Consider the following 25,542-nt stretch of genomic DNA (forward strand, 5'->3'; position numbering starts at 1 on the left):
AGTTTGCACCAGTGGTGTTGTACCAATGTAACTTTCTTCATGATATTCTGCTTTTATTTATAGTACTTTATAGTAATTGAAACACATTCCTGATAAACAAAAACTTAAGTTATAAGTTTAAACTGGGTGTCCATGTATTAATTTGTTCACATATGTTCTCTTGTTCCATGCGGAACAAAAGCAGTAAGTATTAAACTAAATCAGTCAATACCACTTCATAAGTAATAAGCTAATGAAATTGGGTTAAGTACCAGGTTTACTTGCTTTTAAATAAAGTTTCTAGTTGGAGTGACCAAATAACAAGACAAAGGTAGAAAATTCAACCTTACTGCTATTTTTTTTGTAACTATTTGAGAAGTTGTCAAATACTGCAAAAGTATCTGTTGACTGAATTATTTGACTAAGACCAGATGATTACACTAAAATTTTGACTAAATGTCATTTATGTAGCCCTGATTCCTGGATCTTTTCTGTTGTCCCTGCTTCACTTTCTTCATTTTATCTTTTTCTTTCCTACAGGAGAATATAGCATATACCTCTGCACCATTTTCAGTTCCTTTCTCTTTTCACCTCCTATCTCTTTCCTTTTCTCCCCACTCTTCTTCACCTCCACCTCTGCATCTTCTGTTTCTCCTTTCTTCTGCCACTTCTTGATTCTGTCTGTGTACTGAACTTCTCTTTTCAAATTCATCTTATCAGTCTCTCTCTCTCTCTCTGCCTCACATGACCATCACTCACCCACTCAAACCAGAGCATCTGTGCACAGTCTTGGAAACATTCAGGTACTTAAAACCTAGAGAGCTACTGTATTGGCATGACTACAAGGCAGGAAAAAAAAAATGTCCATGAAGAATATATTAGAATAGCCCCTGTCTGGCTTTGCAACCTGTTTTGCATCAGCTCTGCGTGCTCCCTGACAGTGCATTGTCTGCTTGCCAGATTTCTCTCTGTTCAAGCAGTATACGTGAAGCTCCTTGTTAGCTGGGACCGGGGCCAGTCCTGCGGCCTGTGTCAGCCAGCCAGCCTGCCAGCTACCTGGCCTGCTGCAGGTGCTCCAGCTGCCTTTGGCCAACAGATGCCATCCCTGGGGCTCTGGAAAGGGAAACACAGCATGTCTGTGATTGAAACGCAGTCTTTTAAAACAAAGACTAGCGGGTTTTTTGAGTAGTTCCTGTAAAAATAAATAGATAAGTGTGTCTATATTTTACTTAGGCTACGGTGGTAAAAATTACTAGTTTCACAAAACAAGTAGATTTTGCTCTGCATTGATTATCATTACTGTCTACTGAGTTGCTGGAAAAGGGACAGGATTAAAAATCCTGCCATGTTGTAGAAAGATTTGAGCTTTTTTTTCCATTAAATGTGTTTGAGGATTGGGCCATCCCTCCAAAACAAGTTCCTGTTTCAGGTTTTCCCTTTTTTCAGTTCTGTTTTGTATAGATCATAAAAGATTTCTGTTGCAAGCTTCCTTAACTGATACTTTTCTATAGTTTTCCACTTACAAAAACTCTAAATTGATTTCTCTGCACAGACAATGCCTTTGATGCAGCACGTAAGCTGTTTTTTAAGGCATTCATATTTTGCCTTGCGAAACATAAGATAAAAACCTAAATTATTTCATGTTATTCAGCTGCTCCATAAGGCTTCTGTTGCAAACTCGTGGATAGATGGATCGTTTCACTTCTCTAAGTTATGTAATTGGAAAAGTTAATTTCATTTCATAATTAAAAGCTAATGAATGGCTGATAGTTTATAAAATCTATGTTTATTATTTGGAGCAAGGCAATGCTGGTATGAATTAACAGACAGTGTTAACAGATTATAAATAATTTTGTTCAGAAATTAAATGTTACTTTAACTGAATTGTGGAAGCTTGCATTTGGCAAAATGATCTGATGTCATAGCAACAGATGACAACTGGAAGCAGCTTCCAGGTGTTGCCCACATTACTTCTCCCTCACCCCAGCCTATCCATATCCATGGTGCAAGATATGAATTCTGACCTCTTTTTTTTCTAACCTTCCTCCAAAGAAACATACCCCTCTTCTTGCAAAGTAAGACTCTCCAGTCCACTTGGAAGAAAACCAGAAGTAAATGCACGCGGTGAACATGTACTTGTTTATGTACTGTTATTGGAAGATTAGTTTTGCCTCAAAGTGTATTTAAGATCAGATTGACATAATATAGGAGTATATTTATGGATTATATTGTAATTTGAAATAATTTGCTGTATTATTTTTTGTAGATTCAACTAGGTTGATGTAGTCAGCTTTTAACAGCTTAAATGCCATTTAAGAAAAAACCCAATAACATTAAATGTATTAAGCCAAACACAGCTGTCAAAACTGAAATATTCAGGTAGCAAATGAATGCGTTCAGGCAGCTGGAGAAACTGCAGTGTTCTCATTTTGTACTTTAATTCCAACTTGAGACATAGGTCTTGGAAACAGGATACCCAATTTTTGTTTTTAATTTGTAGCCAACTGTGGCTTTATTTCCCCAGTGTTGAGATTTTATTTATTTTTTTTATTAATGTGCTTGTAGTTCTATGTATCATGCTTCTTTTGTGGTACTTGTTAATATAGCATGCAAGAAACAAGTATACAAGAAATTTGTAGCAGTACAAATTCTGTGGTACACTGCCTGCCCTGATGGAAACGTTGTTTTTTTTTCTCAGTTCTCACCTTTTTATCATAGGTCTTGGAGCTATTGTGGCAATTCTAAATTAGGACTTTATTTGCTGCTGCTAATTAGGATGTTGCTGGATTTTGTGTTTGCTGATCCTGGTCCTGTGAATGGCATCAGTTCTAACTCCAAAGAATGCGCTACAACCAATTTCTTTCTAAAAGTATAAAACCGAAACGTATTTAACTCCTTAATAATTTAAGGACAAGTCTACTGGAACCATAAAATGTGAAATGTTGTGTACGTTTTAACTTGTTAATTAAAGAAGCAATAATTGGAGTCTTAAAGGAATAAATTGAAATATAACATTATACACGTGTGCTGTGTTGTAGTCCTTGTAATTTCCAGTACTGTTTGCTGAATTCCTCACATACTTTTCTTCTAATGAGTCTGTAATTACCATGTGGTATAATTAGATTAATATACTTTCATTTATTACAGCTCCTCATTAGAGGAAAATTTTGTACTTCTGCCTTTATATTTCTTCTATATGAATGAATACAGAATTCTGTACTTTCATTAAAGCTCTCTTAACTTACTTAGGTGAAAAGCAATCAATTTAATGATATATTGAAACTCTTACCCTTTTTATAAGTTTCTTGGTGCTTAACTTTCTTTCCCCCTGCCCTTTCTTCTTAGATGATGAGTACCAATGGAAGGGGCCCTTCTACTTCATCCAAGGAGCAGATCCTCAGTTTGGACTGATGAAAGCTTGGGCAGTTGGAGACATCAACAATGGAGATGATGAATGGGGAGAAGAAATCAAATTAACAGAGCAAGCGGTGCAGACCATCAACAAACTAAACCCTAAACCCAAGTTCTTTGTGTTGTGTGGAGACCTTGTTCATGGAATGCCAGGTAAGGCAATTAAAAGTGTAGAATGGGGATTGTAACTCCATTTTCTTTATATTTCAGATGGGCAACAAGGCTAATCTAATTTCCTTGTCTTCACAATATTCTTCCATATGATTTGGTATGCTAGTGTTTTCATGTTTGGGGATAAAAGTGTGCTTTTGGATGATTCTGGAGACTTTATTCTGACTTCTTCATCTGACTTCCTGTATCATTCATTTTAGGTATGTACCTTTGTTAGTTGCTTTCTTTTCAGTGGGCCTGAGGAATTTTCTTTGAAATGGAAGTCCTAAGAACACGTATTAAAATTCTTTCTTATAAATGAATTGCTTCAAGGGGACAAATAGGGACTGTAGCCATTGGGGGGAAAAAACAGTGCCAAGAAAAGAACAAAAATTATCTATAACTTTTTGAGTACCTAAAGTGGATGAAGATCGGAGAATTCTGTGGCTTTCTAATGCTTAATAAATCCAACTGTTTCAATATTTAAATTTTTTAAATGCTAAAAGTTAGCAAATTCCAAGTTTTCGTATTCTGTCCTGTTGCTGTGGGACTCAGAGATCAGTCTGTTTCTGTGTACGGTCACAGGAAGAACAACAGACCATCTAGAAAGGTGGGTTACAAAGTTTGACGGTTAAAACTTTAAAACAGACTGGTAATATTTTTTTATTTTAAGAAGATAAATGCTCTTCTTGGAAGTGAAAGAAAAAGTGATGTTACCACTTGGCAGGTGGTCTGAAAAGCAGATCTAAGCACAGTGTCTTACATTTCTTAGCCTTGGTAAGAAGCAGAACTGCAGACAGCCTTAGCTGTGTAGCTGATGGCACAACAGTCCACCAACCGAGTGTGGAAATACTCCTGTGTGCTTTATGCTACACTCTGCACTCCACTTGCACCTGAGGTAGTGCTTCTGAGCTCTTGTTTGCACAGCAAGATTTTGAGCAGGTTGGAGACCGTTGACTAATTCCTTCAGGGTCCTGCAAAGTGGATTTTAAAGCCTTAGCTGTCAAATTGGCAAGTCAGATTGGTTGATCTTATTTATAGGCTAGACTTTCTTTTGACCAGAACACGATTTTAGTGACAAGAGTGGGAAAGTGTAAAACCCAACAATTTAAGCTTGATTGAATGTGTATAACACTTCAGTAGCTTGACCATAATGTAAAGTCTGTCATGATGTGGTTGCTTTATTGGTTTATGTTCTTCCATTAATTTTGGTAGTACAGATTTAACCCAGAATCATAAAATAATCTCTTACTAAGAATCATCTAGCCTTCGTGTTACAGAGTTTTAATAAGTATTTCGATTAGGAATTTTAATTTGTGTGTTTCCAATATGTTACCTTCAGTATTCCTTGTAAGAGGAAGAAAATTCAGGACAGATTATAGGTGTTCTATATCCTATTGAAAAGGATCTTTCCCATACAAATTTAAGTAATCCAGGAAGCTAAGTTAGTTTCATTTTACCTGGGTATTTCTTAAAGGCTCATAAACCCATGCAAAGTTCTGAGTAGTTTTGTCTATATTGACTTTAAACAATGTTACTCTAAGGCTTTTCTGTTGATAGAGAGTAAGTGCAAACCAGAGCGAGCCAGCAGTCTTCTAACTTCCACTGGGTACAGAGCGGCTAGATACAATAAGCCTTGCATGTGGCAGGTTTTATGTTTTGGTTTTTTCTAGTAATGGATATCTGTAGTCATTATTGTCCCTTTTACCAGCATATGTCACAGCCTTTGATACTATTTTAAATACAAACCTGTCAGGGTTTTGCAAAACATTATATGTTGATTTTGCTAACAAATGTGTTAAAGAAGCTGAAGGGATTGCACTACTGAGATATTTACATTGTGCACGGCATAAATATTTGAAGCTGCCTAGTGCAATTTCTAAGAAATTGCAAGAAAGAGCAGTTCATTACTCAATCTTAAGGGTGTTTTCTAGCCTAAATGATTCTATGATTACATCGCTTGAGCCACCATATTTCAATTCATCTAATTCCTTGTCAATTGAAATTATGTTAATACTTTTTTTGCAAGCCTGTGTTATCATATAGTTATATAAAGTAGTTAAGGAAAGGTACTGCTCAAAGGAATTTTAGAATATTCAACTGGAACAATTACTTATCTCATTACTGCCTTTGTATTTATCTATACAAATGGCGTTCTGTGCCTTGAGTTGGTAAACATAAAAGTACAATTTAATTAAATTGTACTTACAAGTACAATATTAATCAGTCATTTGTCTTTGTGTCTAAACTGATGAGAGAGATGAAAGTGAATCACTGTATGGTGCAGATACGTGTGGTTTAAGACTGACTAGTTGTGTAGAAGGGCAGGGAGACGTGATACAGCAAGGGAGACAAATGCAGTGTCAGAAGAACAATTCATAGAAGATAAATCTAAATCTGTGTGTTTAAATGAATTTGAAACAACACTTCAGTTTAAACTGCATGAATGTTTATTTTGGAAGTGAAATAATCGATATTTTCAAATGATTTTTTCCTACCTTTTCCTCTTGCTTACTTCTGGAGCAGAAACTCCTTCAAAACACAAGATGAGTTACAGAAAACTTAAAGAAAATATATTTTAAAGCAAGACAACTCAAATTCTGTTTTAAAAATCAGTATCAAGATGCTTATTTACAAGTTTTTTTTTTGTTTGGCTTGTAAATAGCTATTACTGTATCACACCAGGATGTTGACCTTATAAGAACTTACTTGCTGCCTATTATTTTATCAAAATAGCAATCCGCTGATGTTAGAAATGAAAACTTTCCACATTCCTTGCAGTGAAAGTTTTTGGAAAATGTGGAAATAACTGCAGTCATTCTCAAGTTTGCTCCCACATCCATGCTAAATTCCAGGGATTGAGGTGACTTCCTTCTCGTGGAGGAGTATTAAATTAAAATTCTTCTCTTACAAGGGTATGCGTTTAAACCACTAGTGTTTTCTGTACCAGTTAAGACACAGATAAAAAGAAGCCATTATTTCCACTGTCATATGGCTGAAGTCTGTCTCCAGTAATTCCAGTACTAATGCTGTGCTTGAGATTTCATACTTTACATAATCCATTTAAACAATACTAACTTAAAGACACAAAGAGATAAAAAGCTGTCAGCAACTGATTAAACTCTAAACAATTCTAGAAAGTGTTCCATTTCAAAATTGAGTAATATTGAAATCTGCCAGTACTTTCATTGTCTGTAAAAACATAAATTTGAAATTGTAAGTAGACTTTTGGCAACACTATATCAAAAGAGCAAGCTGAGAATTGAAAAATTTTTATTGCAAATACCTTTTCAGATAATTTGAACAAATAGATGCTTGCAGAATTGAAGCCTAGTAGTAATATTTCTTTTCCTGAAGTAGTTTAAGTATTTTCACTGTTCTAGCTGAGGATGCTTAGACCTACGTAATGCGTGTCTGTAGTAGAATGGTAGTGAATAATTTCATACTTCTCCACTGAGGAGTGTCTCCAAGAGTAATTACTGTGTCAATTCCCTTATCATGTTAGCTCAATAAAATGAAGGATTAAAAACTCATTTTTTCAGTAGGCAAAAATCAAGTGTGACGTAGGGCACTGGTTTAACGGTTGTGAATTTGACTTGTACATTTATCTTTAATGTCTCAAATTGCCTTTTAAATCACTTGTATGTGTCACCTATATTAAAACTGAAAACATCTTTAATGAAGGTATCACAGTTACTATTGCAGCATGGTTATTGACAAAAAGCTATGGTTAGCTGAAGTTCAGCAATATTTTATGATCTACTGGCCAATGTTTATCAAGTTCTTTGGATTTTACTGCTTTATAATCAATGCCTGTGAGTTAAAAGCAGGGGGAAGTCAGGTCTTCCTTGCTTCTCTTAATACATTTTTGTCATGGAATATGAAGTGTAAAGAAAGCATGCACTGTAGTCATCTAGCTGAAGCAATGTTGCAGCCTTTTGCAAAGGAACTCCAAGAAATCTCAGAATTCCAGCGGCTAGGAGTGATGAACAGAATCCTCATCAGCTGGGAAGCAATCAGGCACAGCACTTGGAATCCATTACAGATGTCATTAGAGCAACGACGTAATCAGTATCTTGGTATTTAGCTGCTGATTAAAAGTAGTTTGTACTCTGAATATTATTTTCAGAAGTTTTGCTTGATTACATAATCAAGAATAGGATATCTATTCCTGGTAACGTTAATACTGTGGCACACAATCAAGAATTTTAAGCAATACCTTGTAGTACAACTGTGTTACTGAAAGTAATTTCTGTAAACTCGATACTTACAACTAGATACACCCTGATAATGAAGGACTTACATCTGAAGACACTTGTATGCATTTAGTGTACCCTAACCTAGTATGGCAAAAATGGTGGTCTGCAAAATACTGTTGATTGGATAATTGTTTCACTGCATTTTTCTAAAACTCTGGAAATTTATTTCTAATACCAAATTGGAACCTTCTGTTTTTTTATGACAGCTTCCCATATTGTTGCATTAACTAACACCCTTTCAGTCCAACAGTCCAGCCAGTTTCTCACCCATCTAGTTCTCCACTCATCTGCAACATCCTAACTCCACAGCCTTTTGATGATTATAGATTATTTTGATGATTATAGAGAGGTGCCTCATGGTGAGATCAGCCAGCTCTCTCACTACTCTTGGATGCATCCCATCCGGTCCCATGGACTTGCTTGGGTTGAAATTTTTCAGGAGATACTTGGCTGAATCCTGTTCTGCTACAGTATGTTAAATGTTACAGTATTTCCTCTGCTCCTTTAACGCTGCAAGAACATTTTAGTGAAGATAGGCAAAAGCAGCACTGAATACCTATTGTCACTGCCTTACTCAGCAGTGGGCCTTGTATTTTCTTATTATCTTGTTGCTGAAGTAGTAGCTTTTGCTGCCCATCATGCTGCTTGCTAGTTTCAGCCCTCAATGAGCTTCGGTTTTCCCAACACCAGCCCTGCATGCCCAGGTACTCTTTCAGCATTCTTCCTTTCAAGTCCATCTTTGCTTCCATCTCCTTTTATGTCCTTTTTCCATCGGTACTCATGCCCGAGCTCCTCGTTTAGCCAAGGCATTCTCCCAATAGCCTACTTCCTTCCCCCACCAGTATCAGGAAGGACCATTCTCGTATTAGGAGGTGCTTGTCTTTGAAGACATCAACTCTTTCAAACTCCTTTTGCCTTTCAGAGCTGCCTCCCGCAGGATCCCGTATACCAGTTCCCTGAATAAGCCAGTCTGCTGTCCTGAGGCCCCAGATCTGCTGTCTGCCTTCCTTACTTCTCTCAGGATCTTGAACTCCACTTTGGTGGCTGCTACAGCCAAGGCTGCCAGGGCTTAACACATCCCCTAGCACTTCTGTGTTTGTGAGTAGCAGGGCTAGGAGAGTGGGCCCTGGTTGTCCTGTCTGTGTCAAGAGGTTGTCTCAGACTCCCTCCTGGACTGTCAGCATATGTCAGGAAGGTTAGCCTCCGGTAAGAGAGGTCACAGGCCTGTGATCTGGAGCCTTTTTCAAGCTGCTTGTGGAAGACTCAATCCACGTCTTTGCCCCTTTCGGGTGGTCTGTAACAAAACCCCGCTCTCAGTGGCTGACCTGACTCACAAACCTGGTGGCTGTTCCATAGAGTAGCTTTCGCCAAACACTGAGGGCAAACTCCCCTGTCTTCTTTCTTGCATGTATTTCCTGTTTCAGTTTAACATGAATCATTGTGCTTCCTTCTTCATCCCATACCTCAAGGATAGATCGGTGTCCAGGAAACAGCTTCCGTTTCAACGCGTTTCGTTACAAGAGCAGAGATTTCAGCTGTTCGTAGCCAAGGTCACCCTGCTGAAGCCACAGAGAAACACTGACTTGTAAAGCTGAGAATCTAGCAGCTATTTTTACGTGGCTGAATTCCTTTGAAGGAAATTGTTTAGCTGCAGGGGTTTTTTTAATGATACAACTGCTGTCAGTAACTTGATAGACATCAGTTCTAGCCAGCAACATCCTTTATGCAATGTAGCTTTAGACCAGGTGTTTAATTATTTTTCATTAATTTCTCTGCTTACATGGGTGAAAGAACAAGTAAGACATCAAGTCTCCTGCAAACTTTACTTAGCTCTGACTGTAATGAAATAAGACTTGTCTAATAATGTATATAATAAAAAAAAATTGATAGAACTTGATTAAGCTTGATCTGTTAGCAGTCTGTTAATGGATCAGTGAGCAAGTAATGTTTATGCTTGCAGTTTTAGATTAATTTGTGTGTGTCTGTGTTAATTAGAAGAAAACAAAATCACTAGGATTGAGTATTATGGTACCTGAAGTATACTGTGAATACTTGTACTAATTCCTTTAGTTCAGTGAAGGCATAATCTCTAATATGCACATTCCTGCCCAGGTCATTCAGTGCTATATAATCTGTCATCAGCCTTTTCAGTCAATTAAGTCCGAAGTATTGAAAAATATTCCCCCCCGCCTTTGCTTTGTATTTATAGTTTAATTACAGGCTTTCAAACCGTTATCTATAGCACATTTCTGAAACATTTGATTCTGGTGAAGGAACCTTTAGCACTGCTAAGGTGAGGGGAACAGCACCTGACAGGTCAGAGCTGTAAGTGTTGTGCTCTTACTTCAGAATTTCTTTGTTTCGCTGAGAGCTGGAGGATGTCCACATCACTTGCATCTGCTGTTTCAAAGGTCTTTTCTCTGAACGATTCACATATGGGTTTTTTTAATGTCCATTTGCAAAGAACAAATCAATCTAGACAGCTGTGTAAGTGATGGCAGGAGACTAAGCCATTGTATTTGAAATAAACTGAATTCCAACACAGGAATTCTGTTGTCTGCTCTTCTGACGTGCCTAGGGAATTAATTATGATGATACTTCTTCCTTTTTAATTAACCTGTGTATACTTTCATTTCTCTCACTAGCTTCCGAAGCAGTCATCCATCTTGCTTTCTAGTTGGATCACAAGATAAGCTGTTGTTGCCTATTCATGCTTTCTTATTCATTCCCAAGGTCTGGTGTTGTGCGGCTTTTTTTGCATAGATTTCCATTCATTTTATAGCGGATAAAAAAAATATTTAAGTGGTCTTACTCATTTCAGACACCTTTAGTACCTTTCCTAGCTCTCTTGAATTACTTCTGCTGCATTGCGCCTCCTCTAAGGCAGAGGCTGTGGGGAGGGAGGGAAGCTGGAAGGAGCCGTTCGCTGGAGTTAGAGCTGCTTTGTGCCATTTTGGACCTCAGCAGTGGCCCTGAAATTGGTACACCTTGTTCCAGTGGGTGTTTAAAAATAGTAAAATTATCTTGTCAGAGGTATATGCGATATTCTTAAGCTTAAGCACCCATCAGTAGAAATTAATCTGACCAGTTTTTCCATAACACTTCTGATGTCATACACTGACCATTTGGGGTCTCCATTAAGAGTAGCTGTTGTGGTTTTCTAACAGTGACTACCATATTATTATAATATAAATATATATAAATATAATATAAACAGGCAGGTTTTGCACAGAAAAGAACAAAATTCATTTAATGTGTTATATCTAACCAATATATGCTGTTCTTACAGGGGCTTTTCCTCCTGTCTCAGAATATTGGGAATACTTGCAGCCTTTCCAAGATACTATTTTGAGTGGTTACAGTGCTGTAGTAAAGGGGCCTGTGAGGAAGGACAGTAGCTTTGTAGAATGTATATGATCGCAATATGAATTTTGTATCTAGCCTAAAGACAAGGTCTCATTTAACTTCTTGTATTCTATTATTAAATATCTTTCCTTAACATTAGACAGGTTTGCCATATACATTTAATAGTTGTCTGTCTGGTAGAATAAGCGTGTGCCAACATATCTATTTTTGCATGTGTTTTTCCATTCATGTATACACAGAAATCCATTTCAGATCTTCTAAGTATTGTGAATATGGTACACTGCAGTAAAAAAGGCATGACTTTTTTATTTTTTCTTTAGTTGCAAACTATTTACACCTTAATGAACAGAAGATGTTTGGAGAGAATTAAACTGAAGCTTCCGAGTTTAAACAAAGCTGTCCCAGTCTGCATAGTACAGCAGGAGAAAATGTAGGGAATTTTTACCAACCATGACATTGCACAAAAATGTGTGCAGAGGGATGTTATGTAGTCCAGTATGAAAAATTTAACTGTGCTCTTCAACAAAACAAATTGTACAATGTTTAAAATTGTCTACAGAGGCTATTACCAGCTAGACCCAGCCTTTTATCTTAATTTTGTCCAACTTTTTGGATAGTTGGATGGGTTTTGTTTAACCCACTAATGTCAATCAAAGCCTGGAAGGTTCTTTATGGTAGGATAACAACATGGAGTTGGTCAGAATATTGGTACCTTAAAGCATGATAAAATATACATGCTTTTATAATTGTCTCTTCTGTAAATGGAACAAGTTAAAACATGATTGTTTCAATCAGCTTTACAGAGTTAGTCATATTTTGTAATTTTTTTACTGCTCCTTGGTATGCTTGCTGTCTGTATCTGTCACACTGTTGGGCCATAGTTGGATTGCAAGATCTTCCAGGATTGTGTCTGTTACATGTTGTCACAGTTTTGCTATGCTGTCTGATGTATGTTTCAGGCTGTTAGCACAACAGAAAGTACCAGAAGAACTTCAGACAGACAGCAGGGGCACACCTATTGAGCTGGATGGGGTTAGGCTGCAGCTAAAGGAGATTGTTAGAGCCTGAATGTCTGAATTGCAGTTGAGGCAGCTACATTTTTTTTCCCCCGTATCTGTAAAATTTAAATGTCCTAAAAAGAATAGCAACAACTGCTGTTTAATCCAACAGAGCGCCATATACTAAGGCAACATAGAAGATACATAGTCTTATATTTGTAGTATAACTGTAGGGACTCAACAGGAGGGAACAACTGGCTGCTGATCTTGATGGAGAAGGCAAATTGTGATGTGCCACCAGTCTTCTGCAGAGAGATGGTACCTATATGTACAGTTTTCCATAGTCCGTTCCATAGGTACGTTACAGCCAGTTAAGGTGTAAATTGTCCAGTATCAATTTAAACCCAGGGCAAACCCCTAATCCTTTGGGAATGCCATTTCATACTTTTCTGTTGCTGAAGACATCCTTGAAAAGGATGTTAATTATCCTGGGCAATTATAGAATGGTCATGTATAGGTATGGATGCCACTGTTGCCCAGGAGCACAGTCAGAAGAGTATTGCCATTGCTACCTACAGACCGCTGGCCAGATGCTGCAGGTCCTGTGGGGCTTGTCAGCTTGTTACCGGCATTGAGGCGGTGCAGCCCTGAGAGCTGGGATAAGACTGCTTTAAGCGTAACGGGCGTGAAAAAGCAGGTAGGTAGCAAGGCAAGGCACCTGCTGCAGCTGAGGGAAGCAGTGCCCTTTAGCACCATGCTGTGTATAGTGGTGCAAAGGTACAGACTACCTAGACAGTCTGGTATCCTGTAAAAAAAGGCAAGATCATGGATTTGCAAGGGAATTATCACCGTCACAGAATCACTGTGAGGTTGCTGGACATGCATGTGCACCGCCAGCTTCAGCATCCCTCCATATTTCTCACCCCCTTTGCCTGTTCTCCCTCTGCTTCAGGCATCCTGAGCCCCTGCCTGCCCAGCTGGGATGTGTGGCTCTCCTGCTCTCTGCCTGCTGCTTCCAGGGATTCTACTGTTCTGGGACCTTCTCACCTGCTAGCCAGCTCCTCATGACTGCATACAGTGCTCTCTGGTGCATGGCTTTTTTCCCCCCAAATTCTGCACATTTCATTAATGCTTGAACACTTCTGTAAAGCCTCAATAAAGCATATCAGCCTAATTCAGCTAATTACAATTTTGGGCAACTCTACGTGCTTTAATGCGAAAAGCAAAACTGCTTGCTAGGTGTCTCCTCAAAATTATGCACCCTATCCTCTCTTCCATGCAAACAGTTTTTTCATATAATACAGGCAATTATATGCACAACGATTTTAAAAAGCAGGTGCCAAATATTGGAATTTTGAGTTTGTATTCAGGCAGCAATTAAGGGACATGATTTTCAAATCAGCACTTCTCCATTTGACTTCTGCTTGACAATTTGATGATCAGGATACAAGATGAGCTGGGCATACTGGCTTTTATACAATCAGTACCTCTTATAAGCTCTGACACATATGCTGCAGAGAGTGAAGTTATTTACGTTCAGAATAGACAGCTTCAGAGCTGAGGAACATGAGAGCTGATGGTTCTGGTGTCCAGACAGCAGTATGGCTTCAGTTCTGTTTATAATCACTGTAACATTTGAAGGCATCCTGTCTCCCAAGAGAATTACTAACTGGATTATTTTGAGCCTCTTTCCCATACCCAAATTTGAAGTGCAACTGCCGCAGTCCAGAATATTTCAGTCTCGTTGTTTCTGTTAAATTCTGAGTGCATTAATATGACTTCAAAAGTGTAGTTCTAATAGATACTAAATCTTAAAGTATAGGCTGAAGCATATAATCAGAACACCTGCCTTACAGGGCAACTCTAAGAAAACTCTTGTTCAGCTTTCTAAATTAAGGGGAAAGTACAGACCATAGCAAATGTTTCTAGTCAAAGTTTTACTGTTTAAAACCAGTTGTTGAATGTTATAAATTCTCTTACTTAAAAAACAGTCTTGGGCTTGACCAAGAAAGGTCAGTGAATACTTGGTTTCCGTAAGAACTAAAGTTGGTGACTCCCAGGAAGTCCCACCAGTCTTTCAGTTTCGGATCCACTAAAAAGGACTGTTGAGATAATACTGAAGTTCACGACTCTTACTGTATTTGGTAAAGTCCACAGTCATTTGCGCATGTATGTTCTTCGTAGGAAATACTTCACAGACATTTAATGTACAAACATCTAAATTTGCAATTGTTTTGCAGTCGATTCAGCCTGATGTCCTTTCTAGAAGGCAGACTGCTGTACTTGTATTTTATTACATCAGATATGAACTAGCTTGTTCACATTTCAATAACTGAGTTGTTTGGAGATTTGGAGATTTGCTGCTGGTGGGTTTTGCACACAAGATGTGATATGAATGTAATGCTGAAATCTGCATGCAAATGCACAAGCTGCCATTTATACATTTGTGAACTGAATAAATTACAGAGAAATGTCAGGTCCCATTCAAGTTCTTACTGTTATATAGAGCAAATTAGTAGGACATTATACAAAGGAAAAAAATGCCTGATAATGCTTAATATCTTTCTCAAAAAGTTATTTTACCACAGTAAGTCTGGCTGTGAACTGCTTTCATTACTGCTTTTAAACTACTGTTAAATAACCCAAAACACTGGAATGTTAATCTAAAAAAAAAAAACTTGCTAGATAAAATTAAGCTGCTCTGCTAGTCCTTAAGGGAAGCATGTATATAAGGAGATATTTTGTAAAGTTTTAACTTTAACTAAAAACTTAATTGTTCTTTTAAAATTTCCCTTTCTCATTTAGAAGACAAGAGCATGAATGCTGATGTTTCATTTGTGCATATAACAAGCATATGAGCAGGTTAAGAAATGGTGTCTTAAAATATGGTTCCAGCTTGAAAAATGACTGTAGGCATGTCACCTTTGGGGGGGGGAGATGCCATTTGAACTGGCTGCTTAGTTTACTAACAAAAGCAAGTTTGTGTAGGTTTTTTTAACTCCCATCAGCCTGGCACAGCTGGGGAGGAGGCAGCTGTATTCTACTGTCACATGCGGTTTCAGCAAAATTGTCAGCTAAATCCCAATTCCTAAATCTTTGTTAGTGGAGATTTATAATAGAGCACAAAGTAGAAAAGGCACAGATTGGCTTTTTAAGTGCAAGGTAGAAGCAGTGGCTTTACAATGTTTATACTGAATCAGGCTATAGGTAAAAAATTTGTTGAATACAAGGCGATTTTTTAATGAATACATTACTGATCAGTGGGGCTTTTTTCTGCTACCGCCTTGAAATAACATGAGCAGTGTTTGTCTGACCTAATTTACTGACAATAAGGTAGCTGAATCTAAATAAACTCACCGCATCCATGCCTGTTGCTGTTACAACCTATCAAAAACTTAGATATGCTCAGTAGGATGGAGCTCAAACCAAAAGGATTCATGGCTGTTTTCTTCTCCAAACTCTTATGCTAATGCTAATTAATAACATCTGAGAATTTGGGTAAGTAGCACATTCTTTGTCAAACACCTAATAACACCTATTTCAAGGACTGTAGCTATGGTTGTGTAAGTAAACATTTTATAGTAATTACCTGATTCTAGTAAACCTAATGGAGCATTCAAAGCCTCCAAACAGCTTAGTGTGAAATTTAATGTACTGTCATCAGCCTAAGAGCAGGGAAGCATGAGAGATGCTCCGTGCATGTTCAGCAATACACTGCAGTTTCATACTGCAAAGAAACCACTAGGCTGTCAGAAGCAAATATTTAGTCTTCAGCAAGTATATACTTACTTGTATTTTAGACTCTAGTCCAGTCCACGGAATCCTGTTGATGGTAACACTCTATATATGAAAGTCATTGAGATGCGATTAATTACACGCTTAGCTCAAATCGTATACTTTTATGATACCAGTATCAGTACAAGTACTAGATTCAGTACTAGTACTGAAAATCTAGCGCAAGTACTAGATTTTATGTATGTATAAAAATACATATAAATATGTATGGAAGCATAGTTAATTTTCTTCATGTTCTAGTAAGAACTTAAATTCTAAAAGTCCAGTTGTGATTTCTTTTTTTTGCTTCTTTCTCTGACCAGAAAGTTTTGGTTTAGCTTATCATAATTTCAGCTTTAGCCATTCAACTGCTGTCTATGAACATTTGAAAATACGTACATGGAGCAGACATCCAGAGGGAGTTATTTATTTGGCACACTGTACAGTAACTACGTCTCTGTGTTAGTCTTTGTTGCCTCCTTTGTTTTCTTGGAATTGGATTTGCAATTTGTAAAGAGTAACTTGCACAAAGTCAGTGTTTGGATTATGCAGGTATGGTCAGACGAGGTAATTAGACCTGTCTTTCTAGTTTAAAAGCATTGACTTTTTAAAAGGCACATTTCCATGCTTTTCCATCTCTCTGAATTCTAAAGGATTTTCTTCTTCCTTGGAAGTCAGTGGCAGAAGATGTAGCCCACATAATTCTGAGTTAATCAAGTTGAAACAAGTCTTTTCCAAATTCACAACTTTTAACATAGTTGATGGATGGTAACACGGTTTTACTGGGTAGGAATTGGGCTAGAGCATCCAGCTGCTGCCTGTGCCTGTGGCTCTGAGCAGGCTGCGTTCCCGCTCTGCCTGCCTGCATTGTGAGCAATTCTCTGAACTACAGCTCATTCACAAACAGGCAAAAGATTATTTGGGCTAAGAGAGTGTATTCTAAGGAAGAAGTGTTGTGTCTGAACCATTGACTCTGGCTGATATTAACTGCCTCTTCATTCTGCACTTGTTCTGGTAGCAAAGATGTCTTTGTAAGGGTAGACAATGCCTTAGACATCAGGAGAAGCACACATCTTCAACATTTCCCAGTTTAACAGTGAGGACAATTACATTAGACTTAAGGGGCTGATGTTTCCAAGAGTTATTAGTCATGCTGTAACTGCTTAATATGAAAATGCAAATATGAAGGCGGCCCCAAAAATCTGTAAAATTCACACAGGTAGTCATTTGAAGAAAGTGCCAAAGATTAAAATCTTGCTCTGTGTCTTAAAAATGAACAATTACTGGAAATTAGACTTCTGTATCTTCAGCTTGTTTTTCTTGTTGGCTGTTGTAACTTCTGTAACATTGTGGAATTTTTTCGTGCCTGTGATGATTTCATCAGAAGAACAGACCCAAAGGCAGCAATGGGCTGTGCTTGATGTGACAGCTCTACATAGCCAGGAGATGAGTAAGGGTAAGGAAGGCAGAGTTGTGCTTAAGCGAAGCGTAATACTTATTTTCACAGCAGAAGGTGGAACAGTAAATGGCACAAATTAGGTTGTTAAGTGGGCACCTGTGTGGCTGGCACTCAGAAAAATGATGGCATTTGCAGTCATTATATTTAATGTCATGCACCAAAAACCTAGGAGCGATGGATCCCCTAATAGGCTTCCACTTTTGGGGTTTTGTCGTTGTTTTAATGTAATTATTAATTACTAACTAGAGCTGGAGTTTTCTTCTTGTTTCAACGCCCAAAGTTACAAAATAAACTTAATTCTGTTCATGCAGGTAAATTCTTTGGTGTGATCACTTTTTGTCTCTCGGGACAGATTATTACTTGTTTCTAATGCACTGAAAAAAATCAGTCCCTTCCAGCTGTAGCCAAATGAGAGTTTCAGTTCCTGCTTTTCAGTGGAGCTCATGAGATGAGGTTCTTTATAAATCACACTGAGCAGTCAGTTTGTCCAGTGGTGAATATAGTCATACTGACATTATTTTTAACTGTGTAATAATTTTTTTATGCACATCATGAAATTGTTTTCAGGCTATTTGACTATTAGAAATATGTATGTCCAAAGAAGAGAGAGGAGACATTTTAGCTATTCCAGCACAGACTAAGCCAGCAAAGCCTATTTCAGAACATGACAGTACTGGGTTTATGAAAATTGATCAGCTTATTCTTGCATGTAATAACCCAGAATGACACAGTGTGTTGCATGACTTCGTTATGGCAGATACTAGAGAGGAAACTTTAAAACAATGCTAGATGCTAGAGGGGAAGGTTTGAAAGATAAAACAACGAAGACTACAGACTAACAAGAATACAAATAAGGCTGAACTGGGTGGCCTGACAGATTTTTTTTCTTTCTATGCCAGCACCCAGTCTATTATCACATTTTTTTGTAGCATTCTAGGAAAAATTAATGTGGAGAGCAAGGTGGGTTGTTTTTTTTCTAACTGTTCACTGAAAAGGAGAGAATCATTGCTTTTATGGGATGGTAATGTAAACAGATGAGAAGAGTGTAAGAGTTTGGCTGTGAGAGTGAAGCAGGAGTCACCTGTATGGATGAGATGAGGAAGGTTAGGAAAGAAGGCAGCCCAGGAGGGAATGGTGTTAGAGCTTTGGGGTGGGAAAGCTCCATCTGCATCAGAGCTCTGGGTTGCATTTGCAAAGATTAGAGAAAACTGTGTATCAGTAATTGAGATGTGACAAGATTAGAGCTCAGTTAAACTTTTGTTTATGGTAGTGCATCAAAATTAGATGCATTAAAGATATAATTGCAGAAGGGGCCTGTAAGATACAGTCTGTTCTTGATGATACCGTTTGTTTTGGGCTTGCGTCGTCTTCCAAGTGACTGGTGCAGCAGTGAGGCTGTCACTGGGTGCGGGTCAGCTCAGAGATGCTGAGAGGGATGAGTAGGAACTTGGCTGCAGCCCTGTTAAACTGGAGCAGCCAGCCAGGTATCCAGAAAGGCTGCAGAGATGAAAGGCAATCCTGTGTTGAACAGGAGGAGGCTGTTTTCCCGCAGATGGAGAGAGGGAGCAGTTAAACGTGTTTCAGCAGAGGTGCTTAGAGAAGGAGCATGCTGTGAATACAGCCTGGGACTCCCCTCCCCTCTTCTCCAGAAAGTCAGGGAATACTACTAGGGAAAGTCCTCTAAATGGCATGCCAAAGGAGTAGAACAACTGCAGAGAGTCATGAAAACCTAAAAAAAAAGGACAAATCTCAAGAACAGGAAAGTACCCAAAATAATCAGACTCTCGGATTAAAGCAATTCTGATGCACTGTAGAGCCCAGGAAATACACAGGTCTGTCTTTTGTTTGTTTGTAACAGTCATGTGATTGCTTCCAACAAGAATTAATTTTCACGTCAGAGTAATTCTCCTGGTATCATTAACAAATTACAGAAAAATAGGCCCAGTGTTTTTATAAATTCCATTTGCATTGATGGCATTTTGACTTTTTTTATTTTGCTTTTATCATATTTAGGTATTATTTCTATTTGATAGTTTGCGTAGTATTTTAATCTACAATCTAGCTCTTACCTGTTCTTTGGTAATCAGTCTCTTGGGTTACATGTCAGGCAGATTCCAGTTGACATATCAGGACTTTTCCAAGTGTTGCTTACATAAAAGCTCATAGTTAAAACATCTTTAACTTTTTTTTTTCTTTTTCAAACTGAAAATTTGTGCTTTCTTTTAAATATTTTGTTTGCGACTCCTAACTTTGGGACACTTTTAAGATACATTGGAATACTGAAACAGAGTAATTTAGATATCCAGGAAATCACTGTGCTACATTTGTACGTACTGAGTAATTCATCCTAGAAGTACCTGTTCTGGTCCTCAGCCTAAGCCGAGCAGCGTTGTTGCAGAGATGTCGTAGCGTTGTGCAGAGCATCAGTGGGGACATACATATGTACCGTGGCTCAGCTAGGGCCCCCCTTGCCAAACTTTTAAAAGCAGGTGTTGGGTCCGCATGTTTTTTTATGCCTATAGCCTTTTGTGTCGCAAATCATGACACAGTACTGTCTGTGTCAAGATGTGCTGAGCAGGTACACAAGAGAGGTACTATTCCGGCTTCTGAGAAAACCCCACCCCCAAAAGGTTTAGAAACAGCAGCGACATCAATATCACGGGTCAAGCTGCAGCAGTTTGCCCTGTGGCTGAGTCAGCTTGTGCCAGCCAGGTCCCTGAAAATGCCTCCTCAGATGTCTGGAGAGTAGAAGTTCTCTGAAATGCAGTGTCATCACACAATATTGAGTCATTGACCTCTTACGGTCTCGTTTCTCTGTGAATTTATGACCAATAGCTTTGATCATTAAAAGAAGTCGGATTAGCTCACTAGAACTTCCGTTTCTTGGAAAATGACATGAACTGGAGATCCAGGCCAATACCCACACCGTTCCCACCACACCTGTGCCCCCCACAGGGGCTGGCAGGCTTCTCCTGCCTTGGTGGGGGGGAGTACTTGGATTTCTCCTAACACTGACACAGAAACACCTGGGGGTACCACCTAATAATACCATTATAACTCCCCCCTTCCCATCTCCTAATTCGTATCAGTAGAAAAACAGGTGCTGTTGTTAATCAATTGCCAGTTTTTAATTTGGAATATTTTGGGGGGAAGTTACAGTATTGGTGGAGGTTACTGTAAGTGAAGAGTTGTCTCAGATGCAGGAATTGCTCTCAGCATGCATCGCAGAGATGCGGTCTGGAGGTAAACAGTGCTTCGAGTTGTTTTTATAGCTAGTGCCTTAAAACAGACCCAGTGCTTAGAATTCCAAAGTAAACTGTGTATTAGTAGCTAAAGGATTATTTCTTATGCAGAATAATCTGTGTATTCTGCTGACAGAAGCCAGCTTCAGCAAAAACGCTTTAAAAGTACTTTCTTGAAATCTGCTCTTGGAGTGTGTGAAGGCAGGTCATCTTGGCTCCTTTAAGCAATGCAGGAAAGCCTGTTGGAAGTGTTTAGGTAAACAGTGATACAACACACAACAGAAAACAGTGATACAACACACAACAGAAAGCTGTGATGCCACAGAGACGTTAACGTTGCACCGTTACGTTCCTGTTCACTTTCAAAAACGATAGACTGGGAAGCTGTGGGAAATTGTAGGCAACTACAGTAGCAACAGTTCTGACTTTCATGTTTTTCATAGAAGCCAAACTGCCCTCTATGGGCTTTTAATTTGTGAAGTCATTTATCTCAGGGCAGGACTGTATTTACAGAACCGAACATAAAGACAGAATATTGTAGCCTGGGATTTAAAAATGTCAATGCACATGATGCCAGGATAAACAACAGAAATTAATTTCAGTTACATCTACCCTGACACTTCTCAAATTATTTTTTATCATTGCCTCTTGGTATTCTATTTTTTTCCTGTTCATCCACAACAAACCTCTACCTAAGCTAAAGAAATACATGTAATCAAATTGTTCTTCATACTAATTGGAATAATTAAATACTATACATAGATAGCTCTGTGCCCGGTAGAGATCAAAGGGGGTGTGTTTTATGCTATGGCAGTGACCACTGTAGTTTTCTAGCGGCTTTCTCCTTTTCTTTATCCCTTCTGTATCTTCTTTATCTATTAACTTACCTCAGTTTTAGAGGAGGGTGCATTCAGGGGGGCACCGTGCAGTGGTGTGGCTCACTGTAGCACAAAGTGTGTGCCGCTGTAGTACAACTCACCATTAGCGTGCATGTCTTAGCCCTTCCTCTCCAGCACTACACCCAAAGAGTACAGAGACAGTACTTTGCCTCCTCCCAACTTTATCTCCATGGGTTTCTCTTCTTTTTGAAGTTGTTTTGACCTTTTACCAAGAAAAGGTCAAGCCAAGATACAATAAAATAATCTTTACTTGGTGTGATTTCCTAGACTCTTTGGGCAGAGACCTTGTTTTCCATTTTGAGCAGTCTGTTTTCTGCAATAAAACACTGAATAGGTCTCTCTGTTGCTATAGAAATAATATCGCATTAAATGAGGGAACTAGCGCCTTGCTGTCGACAAATCTAATCTAAGTGTTAGTCTCTAGAGCCTGCATTTCACCACTGGGAAGAGGTATACATAATTCTACAAATTATTTCTGTAACTTATGCATAAATGTCTTTATACTCTGAAACTGTTAGCTAAATTTCCCAAAGTGATAGCATGGAGATTAACATGGTGTAATGTGTTTACATATATCTTAACAGAGCTTTCCTCCTTGCCTTTTCCCCACCCCCCCCTCCCCCATACATTTTCATATTTATAGCTTGAAATTTCCAACTCTTTGCATAGGAAGGTCAGGGAGTGGCAGGAAAAGCAGCTTTCTCAGCCAGGTACCCTACCCCATGGACAACAAAGTGTGCCAGATTTACTTAAATTTTATTTTTATTTTTTAAAATCCAGCTCCCCAAGTAATATAAGGTGCCATTTGCCCTGTTGTTTCTCAGATTAATATTTTCTATTATTTTCTATTTCAGATCAGTATTTTCTATAACTGGAAGGACAGTCTAAACTGGCCACCATCCTGGTGCATTAATATACCCCACAAACTGATCTGCTGTCCACTACTTTCTAGACTGCACTGGGAGTCATATTCCCAGTATTTCTCGAGTTACTCAAAGATTTTGCTACAGTAACTTTCTGCCTCGTACAGCAGTTAAACACAAGAGAGTTGTGGATTTTGACTTTTATGCACCACATACCAAATCTTACATCTGTCTTGATGTTTAGACATAACATGAATATGGCTTTTTCCCACTTTTTCTAAAGGTGTAGCATTCTAGTAACAACAATAAGGTAGTACTTAACCCTATATCTATAGGGTATAGAAAAGGAATTGAAATCTTCAGTAATAATAGTTACTAAGGGTCAGTGTTTGTCAACATCTTGATCATAGAGTATTTTGAAGAAACATAGAGAAAAAATCTTTTATCTCATAGTTACATTACAGGAGCCCCCGATACATTTCTGTATGTATGTGTAGTTACAAAAATAGAACACTAATTAAAAATACATTATGATTGATTTGCATAGACCTGTATGCAAATGTATATTATAAATCTATTTCAGAGTTCTTGTAAAAATCCTGTTACAACTTCTTAGTTAAAAAATGCAGTAATTATTTATGAAATGTGCCCATGTTAGATACATGTTATGTATTGCAGGACAAAATACAATTTATAAATGTTCAGTTTAATCCATGAAGAATAAACATATCAATGGCCTCTGGTTAAAGATTACTCTTTAGAAAACTTTAAAACCCCTCTGTCATTATTAAACCGCTTCTTTTTAAAAAAATACTTTCTAATTTTTTTTTCAGTGAATTTAAATTAATCTAGCAATTACATAAACCTACCTAGACAAGGACAAATTTCTGAAAACCAGAAAAGCAACTGTCTGGGTATGCATATTAATATAAAAACAGGTGTGGGAAAAAGTAGCGAAGTACACAATTACCTTTCTTTGAAATTAATGCCATGCTCATGATTAAAATAGGCTCATCATATAAAGAAGTTACCACAAGATACTAATTATATTTTTGCTGTTAAAGTAGTTCTTGTAATAAATTAAAAAACACCCCCCCAAAAAAAAGACAAACCACCAAAATAACTAAATTCCTTTGCACAGCCATAAAATACAAACCAGAAGTTGACCCGGTTTTTACCTTGTGTAAAACTGTTACACCATCCAAGGCTGCTACATTTTTTTGCCACATCTGTCTATAAATGGAAAGAATCAGCCTGCTAAAGCTTCTGGTGCAAAACACTGACCACTGTATCACCTACTGCTGTGCTATCTGTTGGTTCCTATCCAGAGCCTTGCTTAAAGCAAGTTATTGAAAATGGCTGAGTATTGATATAGGAAGGAAAGAAGTGGGAGGGAAAGGGTTGAGTGGACATACAATATGCGTGTTATCACAGTCACATCTAATATAAAATATTTTCTTAATTTACATAGTTCCATAAATGAAAGCTAACAATAACGATAGGAAAAAATAGCATAAATACTAAAATGTGGGTTTTTTTCTATAGGAACTCAATGGAGAAAGGACCAAGAACAAGATCTAAAGAATGTTTTGAAGAACACTGACCAGGATATACCATTGGTATTTGTCAGTGGAAATCATGATATCGGCAATACTCCAACAAGAGAAACAATAGATAATTATTGCAAGAACTGGGGAGATGACTACTTCAGCTTTTGGGTTGGAGGTGTTTTTTTCCTTGTGCTGAATTCGCAGTTATACTTTGATTCTTCCAAATGCCCTGACTTAAAGCAAGCCCAGGATGCGTGGCTCAATGAGCAAATGGCTACTGCTGAAAAACAGAAATGCAAGCATGTAATAGTGTTCCAGCACATCCCTCTGTTTTTGAGAAAACCTGATGAAGAACATGATTATTTCAACTTGGAAAAATCAGTTCGTCAAGAGATAATGGAAAAGTTTCATAAAGCAGGTATTTTCTTACATTTTCCTATTTTTAAATGTTTGTTTCAAATTGTTAATGGTTATGCTGCCAGACAAAATACATTTAACTTAAATGGTACTGTTTTCAAGGAATTTTTGGTACTGCTTATAAGCCTCATTGTTCCCTGCAGGTCAAAATTATCAACCAAATCTAATCATACAAAAAAAGAGTATCAAGAAAAACTTAAAACTTTGAAAGAAAAGTTGAAAAGTTAGAAACTCTTTAAAATAAATAGCAAGCATTCCATTTTGCAAGTACCGATAGATGTAAGAACCTGAGTTTTTCATGCCTACAGAGTGGAAGATCAGGTATTGCCGTAGGAGAAAAATATAGAATTTATGTTTTACATAAAACATGGAAACAGAATTCAGAATTACCTTGGAGGTTGTTTTCTCCCACACTGAGCCAATTTTAAACCAAGAGTGTAATACACTCCAGATTTATTCAGTGTTAAAAAGAATCTTGCTCTGCTAAGATCAATCCTTTGCATATCCATTACTAATAGGGGCCATTTCTGGGATGAAGGGCAGGTGGAACATGCGCTGAACAAGCACATTGTACCAAATCCCTTAGCTTTGTTTGATGACACTTGAATGCCATGGAGACAGACAGAGTACACAGCTCCTCTTCCATGCTGTTCCATTATTTCCTGTTAATTGCCTGCATGTTACTGGAGTGTGTTAGTCCCTCAAAATTCCCTGCCAGCCTGCCATTGCTGCATTGGAGTGGTGTTTTCCCTATATCTGTATGACAGCATGTTACTTGGATTACTGAACAATGCAAGTATTTTATAATATTGTTCCTAATTTACCATATCATTGTTAAGCCTGGACTCATCCAAAACCAATTTCCAAGCTCTGAATCTCCTACTCTTTCCAGCCAGTGGGGCCAAAATCCACAGCTGAGGGCTCTCTAGGAGACTGACATACTTGCAGATTCCAGGATTTAGAAGAGGGTTGTGGGTTGATTTTTTTCCCATAAGGAGACACATTAAGAATACGTCAGTATCTTTTTTTTAATTTCTGTGCTAGCGTTAATATAGTGGGGAGTATTGCTTTTGGAAAGTGAGGCAGCTAAATGACTGCTCATGTACTGTTGCCTAAAAACAGGTCCTGGTTCATTGGAGAGCTTATTAGCAGAAGGACATTGCCATACAGGTGTA

General features: G+C 38.0%; 1 protein-coding gene across 4 annotated transcripts in view; it reads left to right on the forward strand.

Annotated features, from left to right (window-relative positions):
* The window catches only part of CPPED1 (calcineurin like phosphoesterase domain containing 1), a 49,776-nt gene that overhangs the window by 7,340 nt on the left and 16,894 nt on the right, over nucleotides 1-25,542 (forward strand). For 2 of the 4 annotated variants that reach the window (XM_027791819.2, XM_055805482.1), the window contains exons 2-3: nucleotides 3,325-3,543; nucleotides 23,946-24,368. In XM_027791819.2, coding sequence (XP_027647620.1) covers nucleotides 3,325-3,543; nucleotides 23,946-24,368 — 642 coding nt within the window. Of the gene's footprint in view, nucleotides 1-708; nucleotides 783-2,031; nucleotides 2,091-3,324; nucleotides 3,544-23,945; nucleotides 24,369-25,542 lie in introns of those variants that run through there. The other 2 variants (XM_027791818.2, XM_055805483.1) reach the window with 2 other exon arrangements.

This window comes from Falco peregrinus, chromosome 5 (genome assembly GCF_023634155.1).
Source record: "Falco peregrinus isolate bFalPer1 chromosome 5, bFalPer1.pri, whole genome shotgun sequence".
In the NCBI taxonomy this organism is placed as follows: Eukaryota; Metazoa; Chordata; class Aves; order Falconiformes; family Falconidae; genus Falco; species Falco peregrinus.